General features: G+C 36.3%; 1 protein-coding gene across 1 annotated transcript; it reads left to right on the top strand.

Annotated features, from left to right (window-relative positions):
• Positions 1 to 229: 229 nt before the first annotated feature.
• Positions 230 to 17,866, top strand: LOC113064134 (dual specificity testis-specific protein kinase 2-like). The gene is made up of 10 exons (XM_026234720.1): positions 230 to 442; positions 1,015 to 1,084; positions 7,528 to 7,721; positions 8,859 to 8,980; positions 10,048 to 10,096; positions 10,360 to 10,509; positions 13,971 to 14,144; positions 14,536 to 14,619; positions 16,356 to 16,442; positions 16,607 to 17,866. The coding sequence occupies exons 2-10, from the start codon at positions 1,051 to 1,053 to the stop codon at positions 16,706 to 16,708; spliced, it is 996 nt and encodes a 331-aa protein (XP_026090505.1). The 5' UTR covers positions 230 to 442; positions 1,015 to 1,050; the 3' UTR covers positions 16,709 to 17,866.
• The last annotated feature ends 1,508 nt before the right edge of the window (positions 17,867 to 19,374 follow it).

Here is a 19,374-nt window from a genome sequence, read left to right as displayed (position 1 = left end):
AGTTAGTAACCAAACATTTGCTGGTAGCAGTTGACTTCAGTGCTATTATTGTTTTCACTACTGTGGGAAATTTTTGGTTACCAGTATTTTTCAAAATACCATCAAAATATGTAGGAAATAAATCTGTAGCGTGTGGGAGGCGCCACAAGATCGCAGTCTATGCGCAGATTTGTGGAGACTATGATGAGCGTGAAGGCTTCATCTCGCAGGTTCCTATGGCAACTGATCAAACTCTTCTTGACGTGAGCTCTGCGCGCGTCCTGTGCTTGTGTACAGCAAGAAGAACGCAGCGGCGCGCGGATCAGCGGGAATGCGCACTGAACTGCAGTGCACGTCTGTCCGTGACAGAAGCCTTTACAGCAGAGTGGATTCATACTTTGGGTGTACCAGCAACATCTAAGACAGTTTCACAAGAAGAATTTTGAGGCAGGCAGGTGAATTTGTAAGTAACGTTACATGTTTCCCTTTCTTTATTTAAATGAGAGATGCCATTGCTGAATCTACACCGTTTTAGTTCATGTTTGACTATAGATGATTGATTGGCCGTCTGTTTGTTTACTGAACATTTGTGTTTAGATATTTTTATTTATGATGTGTGTAGATATCTAGATTTAATGTATTTATTTTATTATAATAAATACTGATATAGACGCATATAAAATATAGTAAACGTGAAAGTCATTTTTATTGTTTAAAGTTATTTTAATTATGGGGCTATCGATTCTATTTCGGTGTAAAACGTTTATCTCGAAAGATGGTCTGGAGCAAATCAGGTCATAAATGTCATAAACACAAGGAATTTACAAGCAAGTCTTCTAGCAAGTTTGATTAGGAAAAGTTATCTAACACGGCTGCATATATCTATAGAAGTGCTGACCAGAAAAAAGACGTGTGGAGAAAATGCTAACTAGTCATTCAACACTTCATTTTAGGATGTGGTGAATTTTATGAGATTGTAGTACATATAATTTTTCTATCCAGCATTTAAGTGTGTACTTGTGTGGTCTCTTCTAGAGACGATCACAGGAAGCTGACCATCAACACCTCCTCATGATGCACATGAACAGCTTGTTGAACGGATGGAGTAAGTATTTATAGTTTTACATGTAAAAAATACTTTCCTTATCTGCTCTTTTGTTGGAAAGGACTGTACCGAACTTATATGGGCTACCTTTATGTCTAAACTATATGTGGATGTGTATTTTGTTTGGTCTGAGAGGGATATGAACCCTCTAATAGCCTGGGTTAAAATTAGTTGCAAGTTGGGTCAGACGTTTGGACTGTAATGCAGAGGAAAATAACAGTTCGTCTACCCAGCTGTTACTGAATGGTATATGTTGGAAATGTATTGCGATTGACAAATATTCAATTGTATATATTACGAATGCAAATGCATACAAAGATATTGTTAGAAATGTTTCATGTTACAGGCTATTGAAATCATGTGTGGCTGACCTATTTGTCTCATGTCTTTCAAGATTTATATTACGTTTTGTGAGATTTGACGTTAAGCATTTGGGAAGAGTTGTTGAGAGGTTAGAGAGTACGAATGGAAATGGAGATGATAAATCAGATATTTATATCTACTGAGGTACAGATCGTGAGGTGTCTACCAGCGCTGCCAGTTTAGCACAAACAGAAACATTGCAGAAGGATAAGGCCATGTATGAAATACAGAAATTTCACAAACCATGTACAGAATGTAGGAAATCAACTTTTATGAGGTCTACAGCAAAATCTGTTGAAAATGGACCGGCTTTGATTTGCTGTGTTGTCAGTTACTGTACAGGAAGAAAATCTTGAATGATTTCCTCATAGACTTCCTCATGTAAATGCATTTCTGTCAGTTAGTGCATTTTTTTTGTACTTCAAAACATTTTCCTGACATCATTTGAATTTTTTTTTTTTTTTTATGCTCACCAAGGCTGCATTTATTTGATAACATAATAAAAACAGTAACATTTTTAAATATTATTACAATTTAAAATAATTGCTTTCCAATTTGAATGTATTTGAAAATGTAACTTATCCGGGTGATTACAAAGCTGAATTTTCTTAGTCTTCATTGTCACAAGATGTCTGCTTATAAAAAGCCAGTTTGTTTGCATTTCATATTATTCCTAATGGGTTTGGCCAAACTAGCTACATCTCAGACCTGAGATCAATGACCTTTTTGACAGTTCTGGGATGTCATCTAAAAAGGGTAATGACAGCATACTTTTGCTCCACGTCTATCAAATAATTCAAAATGAAAGCAGTTGGAATCACTGTTGACCGTCCAATTAGCAGTAGAAGGTCTCAATAGAAGGTTAAAGGTCATCTATTTAGGCAAAACAAAGAGAACAAGGGGTTTGATTCATGTCTCTGAGTCAGCCAGCTGTATTCTGGCTAGTGATTTCAGGCTGTAGCTAATTTCTCTTTTTCTTGATGTAATCAGGATAAATTTACTTTGTGGAACAGCACATCTTTTCCCTCAAGTTTTGTGTATTACTGGTTGGAGCTGGCAAGTCTATAAAGATTTGGTTTGAGCTGCGTGTTAACTTGGTAGATCTGTCCATACACGTGCAAATGGAGATCAAGTGACTTAAAACCCCTGAACAACGGAAAAGAGTCTAATTTATCGGTATCGGTGACTTTGCTGTTTAGCTTGAGAGTTTCCAGTCGTATCAGTTTTTTAGGCCACAGTTGTGGATGTTGCATTTCCGGGACCTGATGTTTTTGAATTTGGTTCATGCAGTTGTTCTCTGTGGTCTTTCTTCAAGGCTTTATTTTTGGTGTGTGTAACGATATTCACTCCATACTCATCGGGAAGAAGGAGGCGGGAACCGGTGCACAATCAAAACTCATTTTAATATTCAAAATAAACACAAAATAGCGCGTCAGCCCCTCACGGTGACTGACGCGCACAAATAAAAGCAAACATAAAATAATATCCCAGGCCTGGTCCTCTCTCCCTTCACGGTCGTCACTCCAGCTTTATATCCTTCCATCTCCTACGTGGGACTCGATACTAGCGGTGGGGCTCAGGTGTAGCTCATCTCCAATCACTACACCTGGCCTCACTCCTCGTTCCCACGCCTCTCGGCCCCGCCCCACTCGCCACAGTGTGTCTTTCATCATGAAGTTGATTTCTAGTCTGCTTTTTCTCATGTCCATCGTCCAATGCTTCAGAATCTTCACAAAGTGTGGAATTTGACAGAATGGTGTCTCGATATGAACCTTGTGTTTTTACTCTGCTGTTCAAATTTAGGGTAAATATTCTTTAATATTTTTGAAAGAAGTGTTTTATGCTCAAGAAGGCTGCATTTATTTGATCCAAAATATTTTAAAAACAATAACATGAAATATTACTACCAAATAAAATAACTGTTTTAAATTTGAATATATTTTAAAATGTAATTTATTACAGATGGCAAAGCTGACATTAACTGATACAAAATTCCAGAGTCAGTCAATTTCAAGAATGTCTACTCCAGCATTTTGTACTATCATTTAACTCGGGTTGTGCTGTTTTCTAACATTTCTACACAAATCTGATGACAAATTTTCAGTATTCTGGATGGCTCTTTTAATAGGAATTGATAAATGTCTTAAAGAAGGAGATAAATTATTAATCCTGAACACCAAAAGAACAAGTAACTATGAATACAGTTAATAAACTAACATTAATAAGATGGTCTGCCAAACGTTTCGCTCTTCCTTAGCTGTGACGCTGCACATGCAGCTCTGCATAATGTTAGGAAAGAAAGTTTATGTTCCTGATCATGTCCAAACTTAACAGTTTATGCGTCACATTTCAGTGCAGATTGTTGTGTGAACTTGTCAGAATGTAATGCTGGGGATTTGCTATGAAAAGACATGAGGCAGTGCCAACTAAATTTCATTATAAAAATATTTCACTTGCAAAGTGCTTGCTTACATATAGACGTCCATAAAAGCATAGCAATAAAAAAATAAAGCAAGTTTAATCTGAAAATACTTGAAAAACTAAACAGTTTATCCAAATAAGAAAATTTGCTGAAAATGTACTCATCCAAGATGCAGATGAGTACAATCAGAACAGATTTGGAGAAATGTATCATTCAGTTGCTAGTGATGGCATGCACACATTTTCCAAATCTGTTCTGATGAGGAAACCCATGTCTAGTTGTACTGACATTTGACCTGCATTTTATATGAGAGTCTCGGTCCTGAATGCGTTTGAATACTGAATCTTCTGAATGTGTAAAATATGCATGTGCAGCATGACTGAGACCTGCTTAACCTATGCATGACTTCCGGGTTATTATCGGCCAAATCAAAGCACTAGAGATGGTTACTGATCTGAAATGACACAGATTTTCACAGCTTGTGTTTTCAGTAACCATCTGTGAGAAGAGATTGCACTGAATTTACTAGCATAAAATTAAGCTTTGTGATGTTGCCAAATTGTAAACTTCATCACCTCTTTTAGTTTTTTTTTTTCTCACTCTTTCTGTCTCATTCACACGCTCCAGAGCTCACGTCATAGGATGGGGATGTGTCCCAGGGAGCTTCAGTTGCTTCACAGACAGAAGGAAACTCAATAGATCTCTAAAGGAGAGCGCCCAAAGTGACACACGCGAGAGTTCTTGCCTTACACTGAATTATTTACTGTAAAAATGCCCTTCAGTTGTTTAACAGCATATGCTGGCCATGTTCCCTTTTCCTGTGTGGATTTAAAGTGGTTTTGATTACGAAAAAAGGCATGAAGCTCATTTTTTAGTAGTCTAAACCATTTTTCCTCCATTCTAAACAGTTTGCTTTGTTTCAGACTCTCTCTTCTTATATTTTCCAATGGAATCAAGAGGTGAAATTCACCATTTCAGTATAAGTGCTGTGTGTAGTTGAAGACTAATTGAGTCATTTCTTTCTATCCTTCACCCCAAGGTAGATCAAACAAATGCTTTGCATCACACCACATCTGAATCCATTCTACACTCGCTCCCCAAACCATGTTTGTTCTCTTTCCATGTCCCATTTACATTAACATGCCCGCAGACACTGAAAGAGACACCCTGGCTTGCTAAAGCCCCTCAAGGACCACGTCAGTCGATCCTACGTTCACCATTGTCGTTTGCATGTGAGAGAGGGAAGGTACATCTGGCAAAGCAGGTTTCAGGTGTCATGCATAACGACAATGACATTTGAGGATGGCGTTAAGCATGCGTGTGTGTGGGTTTGTCCATGATTGTACAAGATATCAAATATCAGCCAGATATGCATTGGCAGTAACCACTCTCTCTTATCGTACAAGATTAGTGAGTTTCTTATCTTATTTGTTGTTGTATGAACTTTGATGGTTGGATGAGTTTTCTATCTTTGAGTGGTGTTTAGTTTGGGTTATTGTGGTAATGCCTTTAGAGATGATAACAGAAATATCAAGATTTAGGCCCTGATGGATCTTATTGCACCTTACGTATATACGCCGCCATAATGCATTCAAGGAAGTTTTCAGAAAAGTGTTTCGGTCTGTTCGTACAGGCAAGCACACATGCATGTACTGCATCAGCATTTAATATTAGCCAAGCGTGACAAAGAAAATATGTTAATCAACACTTTTTGTCAGCATAGGTGCGCTGCACATATGCCATAGTTTTCCCACAAACTATCTTTACAAAAAGTACTGTTCTGGTGCTGTGGTTCAGTGATGTAGCAGATGGAAATACCATGGTATTTTAATACAATGCATTTTGTCTACCATTTTGCACATTTTTAGTAATAGTAAAGTCATTAAAAGCTAAATAACACAAGCGTCTTTTTTGTATTGAAAGCAGCTCTGTACAAAAACACACACTTTTAAATATTAAATGTTAAAATATTAAATTATACATTTCAAATATGAAGTACTATCACTTTTCCGTATTTCAGATAAAATATTTTAGTTTTATAAATACATTTATATGCTGCCACAGTTTGTAGGTTTGTTTAAAACACTCGTATTACATGATTTATTAATTAGCATATTCAAATAATGTGGTATTTCCAGGTTACTCCAACAGAATACCTTGGTATTTCAATGTTATGTCCAAAAAAACAAGGTAATACCATAATACTTTGTGGTTAGTGAACTGTCATATGTAAAAATTAGACCACAACAAACAATTACACGTTCAAAAACATTTTAATAGGTAGCTACAGTAAAAAATAAAAAAATAAAAAAAGTATAGACCAAAACATTTTAAAAGACTTAATTATATGTCTTCCAGACAAACATCAGAGCAGTGATCTAACCTGGTTATTATCTCTCTCTCTCTCAAAGAAAATCCCTGAGACTCTGTAATGAGTGCAGTTTTTTCTCAATGTGTGCGGCCAGCTAGTTATCTAACCAGAGTTTATGCTGAGCTAACACTGATATTATGGACTTTGCTTTCCAGTGCAGCAGCAATGCGTCATCACCTCCGGGATTATAGCAGCTGATACAGAGCTTTGAGTATCTGAGAGTAATGTTAAGGAGGTTGTGGCGGGACCATCACTGAGAAACCCTGTTGCGTGTGGAAGTAAACACGTTAACTGGTAGTTAGGACACCCAGTGCTCTGGGCACCAAGGATGACACGCAATGACATAATCTCCAGCTGACATGCTAATACACGATTCAATAAAATGCCTAGACTATCCACATAATGCACACATGTACACATACAGGTTTTTTTGTATGTTGTGTAGAGCACATGGTAAGCCATAAATTTGTGCTAGTGTAGTACATAAACGCTTAGTCTAAATATTAACATCATGTCACTTCATAATGTAAGATCATCCAATGAGGACATTTGCAAGTTCTTAGGATATGGTTTTGTCATGTCTGCTTGGCCTAAATGAAGCCAAACTATCTTTAAAGACTTAGAGGATACCTTGCACATCCAAACCTGTGAGTATGAGCAAAAAGTCCACTTTGGAGTCTAACCAAAATTCAGAGTGACCAACCACAGGTGGCTTTACGAGGTGGGTAAATCTGAAACCAGATATAACTGACAACAAAGGAGAATATGCAGGTGTGCTCAAGGGTGTCTCGTTTACTTGTTTTTCAAAACTTTTGAGTATGTTTCAAAGATTTGATGTCATCGCAAACTCATTGAACTTTATGAGCCTGGTTCCTTGGAAATACAACTTGGAAAGTGCAAAATTATGACATTAGTGGGGGTGGAAGATTTTGGTTGATAACATTAAATATCATGATAAACACATTTTTGCGGATTTTTTTTTAAAACATACCGAAAAAAGAATGGTCCTCATTATAACGTTTTTTTTTTTAATTTAAATAATCAAAAGCACCCTAATGAAAACTAAATTAATAAATAACTCAATGCAAATGCATGATTAAACCAGACCTAAGTATTTTATATAAAAACATATTGTTATTTGAGGTATTGTCTGTGTTGACATTTCATTTTTCATCAAAATACATCCATCTCCTATAAACAAATCTTGGTGGTTTTGATTTCTCTAAATCCCCTCCTGCAGTGTAAAACTAAGCTTCATCTCTCCTGCTTCTGCTTTTTCTCTTGTAGATGAGATCTCCAAGATGTGTGAGGTGGGTGACACTCCAGAACCGGTCAGTCCCACGCTGCTCCATGAGTCCACAGACACCTTCTGGCAGACCGACTGTTGGCACAGGCTCCGCACCACCGTCCGTAAACTAGAGTTCTGGGAAGACTTCAGCGCAGAACTTATCGGAACCGGCTTCTTCTCCAAGGTCTTCAAGGTAAGGGTTTCCTGTCAGTAACAGAGGAGCGAGAATTTTATTTATTTTTTTAGTTTGTGAAAAAAAGTGGTAAAATTGCTAGAATGTCCTAAAGGCGGCGTGTAATAATGGATGCGGCCGTCTGTTATTGAACAGCACAGAATCTGATTAGATAATCTGCCCTTTAGCGAGAGTGCACTGATTTAATCAAAGCTGTGAAAATGAGGCACATCGAGATCTCAGGCATTGAAACCATAAGATAAATGTTTTCATTCCACCACCTGCTGCCTTTCAAGAGCAAGGTTCTGGATCTCCAGAATAAAAAATTGTTGGGGATTTTGTACCCACCCGAATTCTATTGCCAAAATGTTAAATGATCTTCTAAACATTTTGTCATGGCCTTAGTAGCGCTTACAACGGAAACTTACAGACATGTTCATTTTAAAAAAACAAGCTGCAGACGGTCTACTAAGAAAAACATGTTTAACGTCACGTACCGTCACCACCCTGTCAAGCTTAGATGATCCTGAAAACCATCACAAACAAGAAAATAACTAGTTGGTTTTAAAAAATGCCGGAGGGAACTATAGTAATCACATTTTTTATATGCAATTTTTTTTTTTTTCTTGTTTTGCAAAATCGCTTCAGCATTCCTTTAACCTCATAGTTTCAATTGTAAGAAACTTCAACCGCATTTTGTTACAAGTCATGCCAGAGCTCACAAAAAAAGCTGTTAATATTGTGTGAAACTCTTTTGTGCGTGATACGATCTTGAATGAAAGACTTTGGTGAGGACTAAGATCACAGCAGAGCTTTACAATAGCAGATTGATTGAACCTAGATAACGTGTTACATTTCAATACACCCAGAAGGTAAAAAAAAAAAATCTGTGCCACATGCCTCCACCGTGACCATTCTCACACCATGGGCCAGGTAATGACAGCATTTTTGTAAAGAACTTTGTGTCCTAAAGGAGATGTGTACTGTAAAGGAACAGAATTAGCCCAGGGGAAATAAGAGTGATGCTTCTTTTTTGTTGTGAATGTGTTTACAGAATTTCAAGGAAGGATAAACATGTTAGGAAATCCCTCACTTGTATGTACAGTATGTGAAGCCTTCGCTGCTGAGTCAATAATGATGTTATTCTCCCTCGCTCAGGTGATACATGGCACCACCAAGAAGGTGATGGTAGTGAAGATCTACAAGAACGACGTGGATCAGAACAGCATCGTGAGGGAGATCAGTCTCCTTCAGAAACTCTCCCACCCCAACATAGTGAGGTGAGCCGCCTCTGCACACGCGATTAATCACTTCCATCAATCCCACGCCGGCCTGATGCTCAGAACTCCCACTCAGAACATGAGAAGAAAACAACTCTGACTGTCTGCATAATACTGAATAATCAAACCTGACTGCGTTAAGATTCCATGACCTTGGTAACAAAGGTAACCAGTGAATGGCTACAGTTTAGAGGATCTTCTGATGTTAAACGCATTAGACTGTGAGACTGTAATAACTACAAACAACCCGTGTTTTATGTTTGGTAAATGTTAGCTTAACAAGCATCATTATTAGTATTGCTTGTAAGGATGCATGATATATCTGCACCAGATTGGATATCGGTCAATATTAAAGATTTTTTATTTTTTTTTGGTATCAGTTATTGCCGGATATCTAATTGTGCATGTTAATTTCTAATATTTGTAGAGTTAAATTACTTTTACTGTGAGCTTCGCAAAAATTAATCTTTAAAACCCCTAATAATTTAATAAACAATTTTCCATTTTTCATACTGGCCAATGTTATCTCGTTGCATTTAAAACAATTGTTTTATTTTTTAATTTATTTAGAATTTATTTATTTGAAAATAATTTATAAACATATTTATCAACTTTCATCCATTACCTTATCATTTGGATCAGCCAGAATTTTAACATCCCTAATTGCTCATACTTATGATAAGAACAGACATTTAACCCTTTGTATTCAGGCTACATCTAGAGTATCATAAAAACATGGCCTCTTTTGATTACCCAGAACACCCTAGCAACCCAATAGCAACTAAAAACTACTTTGTGTTCTTAGCAACTGCATAGCAATGCCCTGGTAAATGCCTGCGATACACTTTCATCATAATTTAATTAGCACTGCTAAAAGCCTTTTGATTCCTTTATTACTTAAAATTTGATCTCAAGTCAATTTAAAGGGTTTACACAGATGTTTAAAGGTCACAGGTGCTGATTGGATAATTTGTCAATCTTGTCATTATCTGTGAATGCTCTAAACTTAGCATTATTCCTCAGTTCTCGGATGAATAAAGTAAAGTACTGTGATTTTCATTCTGTAGGTACCTGGGGATCTGTGTCAAGGAGAACAAGCTGTATCCAATTCTCGAGGTGGGTGGCAACGTTTAGGAATTAGTATTCACAATTAAGCATATCCTTCTTTTGCTTTCTGTGTGTGCTGCCCGGAAAGTCTCATAACACTAGCAGTGACTCAACATTATGTTTTTCTAATGTGTCAAGAGTATATCGTTTTCTACAAAGAAAAATATTTTCCTGATTTAACATGCTGCAAAAGCCAGTTGCATTTTCACTGTAGAAATCAGGTTCTAATTCAAAGTGTTTTATAATCTCGTGTCCTTCCCTCCTCCACCTAGTATGTGAGCGGAGGCTGTCTGGAGGAGCTGCTGGCCAGGCATGACGTCAACCTCTGCTGGAGAGAGAAGATCGAACTGGGCTGTGATATTAGCCGAGGAATGACCTATCTCCACTACAAGAACGTTTACCACAGAGATCTCAACTCCAAGGTGAGGACGAGTGAGTTGGCAGAGTTTAGAAATCAAAGTTAAGCAATTATGGCAAAGATATATTATGAAATATCACCTTTATCGTGTTCAACCTAGATTTAAAGGTGTGTGCCAAGAACACGCCTTGCCTAATGTCTCTCCATTAGAATTTCTGCTGTTTTGTTTTTTTACATCTAATGTAACTTGCCTGACTTGACTGACTTGAGTCATGTTTTGAACAAAATGTGATGAATACATGATTCAGTAAGTACCAGGTATGCACAGATTTCAGTCTTTAACTGGTAGTTTGCACACTTTGCTTGTCCATTTCCTCTTTTGTCATATAACCAGATTTTTTTTATTGCTTAGGTACAGCTTAGTTTCTGATATTAGTTGTGAGATAACCATAATATTATCTCCCATAATTTTACAAAGTGAAGATTGGCTAACTTACACAGTGGCCCCAAAAGTATCTGGATGCTTATGCCAAACTTAAAGTCTATATATTAATAAATATATATATATATATATATACACATATATATATGTATGTGTGTGTGTGTGTTTGTCTGTGTATATATGTTTATTAAATTATTAAATTAATGAATTGCGTTCATTTTAGCCATTACCTTTTATCCACCTTAAGTGAAGCTAGTTCAGAAAAGGGTCCAGCGTTATTTGATTGAAGATGCAGCTTGGTTTTATATTATGTTATCTGAATTTTGCAATAGATTTAATGCACTTTTAGTGTAGTATGTTTGCAAAAATATTTATTTGGCTCCTAATTCACTTTTGGATTTTTTGTTTTTCAACAATTGAAATGATAAAAAATGTAATTGCATTTTGTGACAAGTAGCGCTCTGCTCAGTGAGTTTATCAGTGTGTGAAACTTGGAATCATTGATATTATCTTAAGTGAAAGGGTTTGGTTTCTTTAGATTTACTTCAGTTATGGTTTCCATTCATCGCTTATGAACACAAGAGCAGAGTGATGGAACGTAGATAACGTGCTTAATACCGAAACACACAGAACATGAAAACTGTGCCGCATGCCTCAACTGTGACCATTCTCACACCATGGGCCAAGGTATTTTAAAATTGTTTTGGTAAAGAACATAGTGTCCTGAAGGAGACGTGTTCTGTAAAGGAACAGCATTGGCTCTGGGCGAAATATAAGTGACTTTTCATCAGAATGTGTTTATGTAAATTCAGTGAAGGAAAAAACATATCAGGAAATCCTTCCTATTGAAAATCCCTATTGGAAAAAAAGAAGTATATTTTTTATAGGAAGGAAATATTTTCTTTTGAAAATACACTTGTGTTCCAAAGTTTGGGGTCTGTAAGATTTTTTTTTTTCTATTATGTTCACCGAAGCTGCATTTATTTGATTAAAAATAAATTAAAAACCATTTTATTGTATTTTTTTTATTCCGTTCCAGCGTTTGTACACTTGCAGACTTCCAATGTGCACCTTGTTAAAAAAAAGAGATGTCTATTTGAAAATGTGCTTTGTTTTCAGAGCTTAATTAATACTGTTGTTGTGGAAACCATGATATAATTGTTTCATGGTTGACAAATCGAAAGTTCAAAAGAACAGATTTGTTAGAATTTTTTTTTTAACTGTCACTTTTAACCAGTTTAGTGCATCCATGGTAAATAAAAGTATTAAAAACACTTTCTATCCCCACACTTTTGAACAGTAGTGTATATGAGACCCTCACTCATATCGTTGCATTATTAGTGAAATGACTAAAAGACAAGAATTTAGTTTTTTTTTTAGGAATTTGAAAAGCAAACCTGCACCCTTATTAAGCTGTAAGCAGAGACAAACAGTCCTGTTCCTGACAGGTTTAACTGTGGCAGTTGCCAGGCTGCAGTGTGCAGTGAGCACAGGCCTGTGTGTTGAACAGAGATGGGGAGGTCAGACCTTTATTATGCTAATCATTCAGCATTCACCATTCCATAAACTCCACACTGCTGCTGCTTTCACCCGCTTACCTTTTTTCGTTTCCTGTTTACTCGCGCACATAAAAAATGACCCGCTGACTCCTGTCACTTTCAAGCTTTTATCCTCTCGCCCTGCTCACACGGTTTCACTTAAATGGACATAACTTGTTATTTTTAAATGGTTTTATGTTTTATAACTAGATTCTTAGATTTCCTGAAGTAAATGTATGCTAAAGTAAACTCAGTGCAATGTGGTTGCTAATGTGTTCGGGGTGGTAGCAGGGGCTTGTTTACCGGACCCGTGTAAGTCTGTAAGATTTTCTTTTTAGCTTATTACCATCCACCAGGCAAGGAATGTACATCACTTAGAAAAGTAATAATACACCTGAACAAGTCCATAGCACGAAAACTGCTACTATATAGTTTACATGTCATTACACAGTGTGGAGGTAAAACATGACTTGTTCTGCTTGCATAACACGGCAGGTTCAGGTTTCCATGCCAGAGGTTATGTGTGGTTGTATAGCTGCCTTATGTCAGTGGGTGTATTTAAACCACATGGGTACTGTTACTGCCACGCATGAAACCTCAGAGCGTGGTACCACACTCACTGCACATTCACAACTCTGTGGTGAAAGATTACTGTGTGTGCTTTAAGTTGAAGTCAGAGAGTTGACTCTTACCCTTCAGCAGCAGATTAATCAATTTGTGCATTTCACTGATTAATGTTACTGATTCATTGACTGAACGATTACAAAATGTTACGGAAACTTCTAGAATATTCCCATCCTTGCAAAAGCAAAATATCTTAAAAAAAGCATGCAAACACTTATCTGTAATGTATATGTAATATATGTAATGTTTCATAATTAATGATAGAAGTTCTTAAATTGACTTGACCAAAATAAATAGTGCAATAATAATTAGCACCACCAGATTACAAAAGAAAATTTTAATGAAATTTTTTTTTGTTACATTGTGTAATAATGATCGATTTTTATTCTTATTACTATCATTTAAAATGTGTTTATAATTATACTGATTGCATACTATTATATATTATTAGCCCAATCTTATGTTAGATCCATACCTTTCTGTTTAAATTAGAGGAAAACAGGAACTATAAAGCTTAAGTAACTCCACAGCTTTGGAGTCACGTGCTGATGACAAACCGCCCATGACACACCAGATTTTAATAATTACAAGATCTGGTAATGACTGGGTTTTTCTGGAGGCTCTAGGGGATTTTGTAATAGAGAAGCAGAGTTAAAAAACAATTTCTCACTGCTCAATCTTCCTATAGAGCAATGCTGCCATCTTGTGGCACGCTTTGTAGTTCTGTTTGGAAAAAGTATTGGTCTCCCTCGTAAGACTCTTTCATTTTTGTAATCCGAGATGGTGAAAAAATCTTCCTTATACTTTTGTGCTTTGCTTATTTTCATTTCCTTTCTTTCCTCATACCACAATGAAAGATATGAGATAAAGTCTTCTGCTATGCAACATATTACATGTGGAATCTTGTTTTTGTCAATGCAGAACTGCCTGATCCGCGTGACCTCGCGTGGCAGGGAGGCTGTTGTCACTGATTTCGGGCTTGCTAGAGAAGTGGGGGATCTGCCGGCAAAAGGTCCCGACAGGAAGTTGTCTCTGGTGGGGTCGCCCTTCTGGATGGCCCCTGAAATGCTTCGAGGAGAGCCGTACGACCGCAAGGTACTGAAAACAGAATGCTGTACCAATGAAAATGTGACGTATGACTTAAAACGGAAGTGTAGACTGGGACGTTTACTCATTGACTGAACAAAATGCTTGTCAAGTAAAGCTGACAACAGAAGTGGATCATTTATGGTTTAATAGTCTTTTTCTTGAAAATTAAATTAGTATCGATTTACTAAATTGGTTTCACATTAATCCAAATTAACCTTCAGATTTGATGCAATCCTTAATAGGTCGGGGCTGAGGTAGAGATTTGGAAAGTTATTTCTAATGAGTTATGTCTCTGCCTCACTGTCGGGGATAAAGAGAGAGCCGGTGCCGGTGCTGTTGTGATTAGAGACTGAACTGAACCTTTGCTGACTGGCTGTATTCTCCTGTTTAATCATAGGTTGATGTCTTCTCTTTTGGGATCATGTTGTGTGAGATATTAGCGAGAATCCCTGCAGACCCAGAAGTGCTGCCCAGGACACAGGTGAACACACAAAGACAGTCCTTCAGTCTCTCCTTGTTTAAATATATGTTATGATTTGTTGTGATCAGAACATACAAAAAATGCTATTGAACCATTTTTTTTTGCTTTATAAATTAGTTGGTCAAATTATATTGCTATTAATGTTTTTCTTAAATTTTAAGTGAATACTTTAATTATGAATAATGGAAAAATTCAACTATATTCATATACATTAATGTCCTACAATGTTGCTTTCATGTAAAAAATAAAATTAAGTGATTCCTCGTAATATACAAATAATTTATGACTAAATAGCTTAAAATAAATTTTACACACTAAAACATATAAATCATGTTTTTGATGCATTAAAAATAAATGAATGCTTTTACAAGGGCAGAGATATATTTTTACATGATGAAAAAATATTTCAATATTATTTAATCTATATTAAGATTATTTATTTTGAATGCAATGTAAGTCGCTTTGGATAAAAGCGTCTGCTAAATGCATAAATTTAATTTAATTTTTACATTTAATTTAAATTTAATAAAAAAAAATATTTGGAGACAGTTGTTTGAATTCTAAGCATGGATCTCCTCAAAGATTGTTCAAAGCTGTAAATAAAACCAATTATGAGCGTATGTTTTACAATAAATGCCATTTCAGTCTTTCTATTTTAATTTTCACATTTCAGTTCCATTTGAAATTTATTTTGTAATTACTTGTTAAATTTACTAACTATTTTTGAGTAAAAGCTGTTTCCTTTTTTATTCAGCATAGGCAAATGAATACCATTAGTTCATTTACATTAAATCGTTACACAGATGATTCATAATTTAGCAGATGCATGTGCTCTGGGATGATTACCATACAACCCTTAAGAGAGACGTGTTAAGTCGTGTGAATTAATATGGGTCTCTTCACAGCATTGGGGATGAAAGTAAGGTCAGACAGAGTGATTGTGCCCTCGTGTACAGCAGTGCGGTCATTTATGCTTCATTAATGCTGATGGACAGGAGAGGAGAGAACAGATAGAGCTGATCTAGGTCAAGGGAACCATCTCACGGACCATTCTTTACTATGGATTTATTCATCTTAAGACACATCAAGGATAATGATTTTCTGGTCGATCTACATTTTCAACGTAGTTGTTCACTTATTTAGGTTGTCGTATACGCTACCAGTCAAACGTTGTTTTTCAATGTTTTTGAAAGAAGTTTCTTATGCTCATAAAGGCTGCATTTTTTTGATTCAGTTAGTAAAGTTTGCTTTGACCATCATAACTGCAATATAGTTTGTCTGTAAGGTTTGATATATAGTTCGTTTCAAGTTATTCGCAAAGTGTTTCTTACAATTTCCTGGAGAAATATAGATTTTCTTAGATTGTTTAATCATAGTTTATTAAGATAATATAATACTTTTTCTAGTGAAACAAACAATATCTATATTTTTTTCGTTGTAATGCATTTTTTTGGTTAAGTTTGTCCTACACTTTCCTAGTGAAATACAGTTTGTTTGTCTCTGACCCCTCTGAAGAGTGTGTGTAAAAATGTAGTGTGTTTTCATATTGGTTTTTTAAGAGAGGCAATTTGTAAAGTTTACTTTGAGCTCATGTGATGATATGCAGAATGCATTTTAAATTCTGCGATAGCCACTGAATGCTGAAAATTCCACATCTTTTAGTATGCAACATTTCCACGTTCTTTTAAAGAAAGGAGTAAAAGGTGAATTGACCTCAGTGTGTGATCTGTTGACAGGACTATGGGCTGGATGTGGAATCGTTCAGAGAGCTGGTGCAGGGCTGCCCAGAGCGGGTTCTGGAACTCTCCGCCAGCTGTTGTCAGGTATGAAGTAGCGACTCGAGGGTCAGGTTTATTATGGTGTGACTTTGAATAGAACTTACACTTGTCAAGTGAGAGATTTCACCTTCAGCATTCATAATGTGTTATATATAAATAACAGATTCAGTGAAACAGCAAAGCTTATCATGTGTTTCTCTTTCTATAAGATGGATGCATTCCGAAGGCCTTCCTTCTCTGATCTCCTGGATGAGCTAGAGGACATCGCTGAGACCCTAGAGCCACCAGACAACATCATAACCACTGGGTGATCTCCACAAATACCTCCTAACAAACCACTGGACTGAAGGATTTAAGGGACTGTGCTAGATAAGAGCCTGCAGCAGTGGACCGTGACTAGCACTCTGTTCTCCAAAGAGGAGAATATAGAGGGGAATGTCTGGTGATTGAGGACAAAATCACTCAACTGAATGTCCGCTCAATAACCAGTTCTTGATCCCTCCCTGCAGCGTGCGACACTGACATTTGAGAGGCTGAATTTTATCTATTTTTTATTTCAGATAGATTAAAGTAATATTCTTTAGGGACCAAATTTTTGAAAGACCAAATTCTCTATGAACCATTTCTAAAGTATATGTGTTTACTTTTTTTTGTATATGAAATGACTTAAAAAATTATTTACAGCAGAGGTTTGTACAAACCTGGAACAAACCAGACCAGAGAAATTAAGTTACCAAATTTACCATATAATTGCACACTTGCTTATTTGACATGCACTGTGAAATGTCACCTATTTATGCCCTCTTGTGCTTGCCGTGTCACCCATTTTTCCCACTGTTAACATCCATCCATGAGTTCTAAAATATTTGAGCTTATTGAATGTATAGCCCCTTAAGATGTAATATCTCATTTTTAAGGGGGTTCTATAAATACAAAAACATGTTACAACATAAACAGAACATACGTACGAAATATGAACACACAAATAAACAAAAACAAAAGACATGCTTAACCAGTCCCCCGCACCCACAGCAATATCCAATTACATTTCTCCGAAATACGGTTGTAGAATATGCATGGAGATCAATTTTAAAACAGTTTACGCACAAACACATAATGTATTACTGAATAAAAATTCAGTTTGTTTAGCTATAAAAGCTAAAATAACAGTACAGAGCTGTTTGTTAATGTACTACAGTAAGGGCTGTGGAATCACTGTTTTCTCAGGTCACACTGGGGTTTTAATTATGTCAATATTCTCATATTTGTTGGGTCTTGTACATATGTTTGTATAGTCCTTTCTCAGATGTTTAAACTAGCGTTTCTAAACTAGAATCTATTTTGTTTACTGACTCTAATTGAACTGTTTGTATTATTCCTGACTCTATTTGTGTATATGGTGCTTGGTTACATTCAAATATGTATATTTCTAGTTTATTAGTTGCACCAATAAAAGCATATTGATTAGTTTTCAGGTTTTTGACATTTAGGAAAACAGTTAAGCAACATCCATCAAAAATCAGTATGACCTTATTTAACACCTTTGGATTAAATAAAAAGCTCTATTTAAATCATGACAGTAACTCGATATGATAAGTGATAAACCTGGGCATGAGGAAAACAAGTCTGATTTGTGTCCTACTGTGTGTGAATGGAGCGGTGCTTATTTTTGTCATTGGTATTCAGGGACAGTTCAAGGGTCTTGCTTGCTTTCTCTCATGTGGGTGTCTGCATTACTGCCGTGTTCTCCTCTGTAATTGAGGTGACGGAGGCCATGGATTTACTGTTCTGACAATGCTGTGTGCTCGAAAGTTCGCTCTCCACCGCTCCAGTCCTGTAAGAGACGTGGCACTGGTGATGTTCATTTATGATCATGGAAAATGAAAAACAAAATCCATTTGGAAGCCACCAGCCATGTGAAACGAGAGCACTTGGAGGTAAACGGCACGTATGATTTGTGACAAACATTTACAGCCAGAGGAATGCACGACAGGGCTTCCTGCAAGGGAATGCATGTGGGTGATGGTAAGTGGGTGTCATTTCTGATGGGAAATATGTTCCTATGGCGGTGGTAAATGACTCTGGTGTAACTGAACCTGGCAAATATATTGATGCAGGCCTCTTTATAGGGGAAATGCAATCCATGTGTCTCAGTACAAGGGTGTCATTCAAGTGATTCGCTGAAACACATCCTAAGCACACTTCCCAAGACATAATAACATAAACAACTATTATAATGATAAAAATGAGCCCAAGTGTAAAAAGAAAAAATGCATGAATTTAGCAAATCAATTCCTATTCCAACAGATCTGTCTCTGATTATCAAGCATACAAAGATAATATTGTAAACATTTTTGGGGAGAGTTGTGTTAATTTGTGAAGATTATCATGATGAAGGATCAATATAATGTTCATTTTATTATATAATTAATATAATTATTGCATTTTCCTGCAATAATCCAAAAGCCAATTAAATTTTTTTTTTGGTTTTTGGTTTTTTGTTGAGTGAACCACAGGGATGCTAACTTTCCAGTTGCCCTATAAAAATGCATCTCTGCAAAGCTCTATTAGCAAAATTGTAATTAGCTGGTTCAGGATTGGAGCTAAACTGTGCACTAGAAACAAGTCTGAGAACCCATGAGGTATTTAATCTATGTATTTATGTTTTTATTAAAGTTATAGAGTACAACTATTGTTTTACTGTCCAGTAGAATTAATATGAGTGTGCTTTTACACTTTGATACTATAAATAAACCTTAGATGTGACATGTCAGCAGTTTTCTGGGGTAAACTGAGTGCAGATAACAGTAGAGTCACAAGCAAGAGAGTAAAAACGGCATATGTGAAGTAAACTGAATTGCTTGTTGCATTCATACATCTAAATAGTCCCCTATATAAAAGAGTCCTCAACACAGAGAAAAGAATGAAGAGTAGTAGGCCTAGAGAATAGCAAGAATGGACCTAACAAAATAATAAT

This window comes from Carassius auratus, chromosome 46 (assembly GCF_003368295.1).
Source record: "Carassius auratus strain Wakin chromosome 46, ASM336829v1, whole genome shotgun sequence".
NCBI lineage: Eukaryota > Metazoa > Chordata > Actinopteri > Cypriniformes > Cyprinidae > Carassius > Carassius auratus.
Note: the sequence above shows the minus strand (reverse complement) of the source record. Positions and strands in the feature narration are given on the sequence as shown.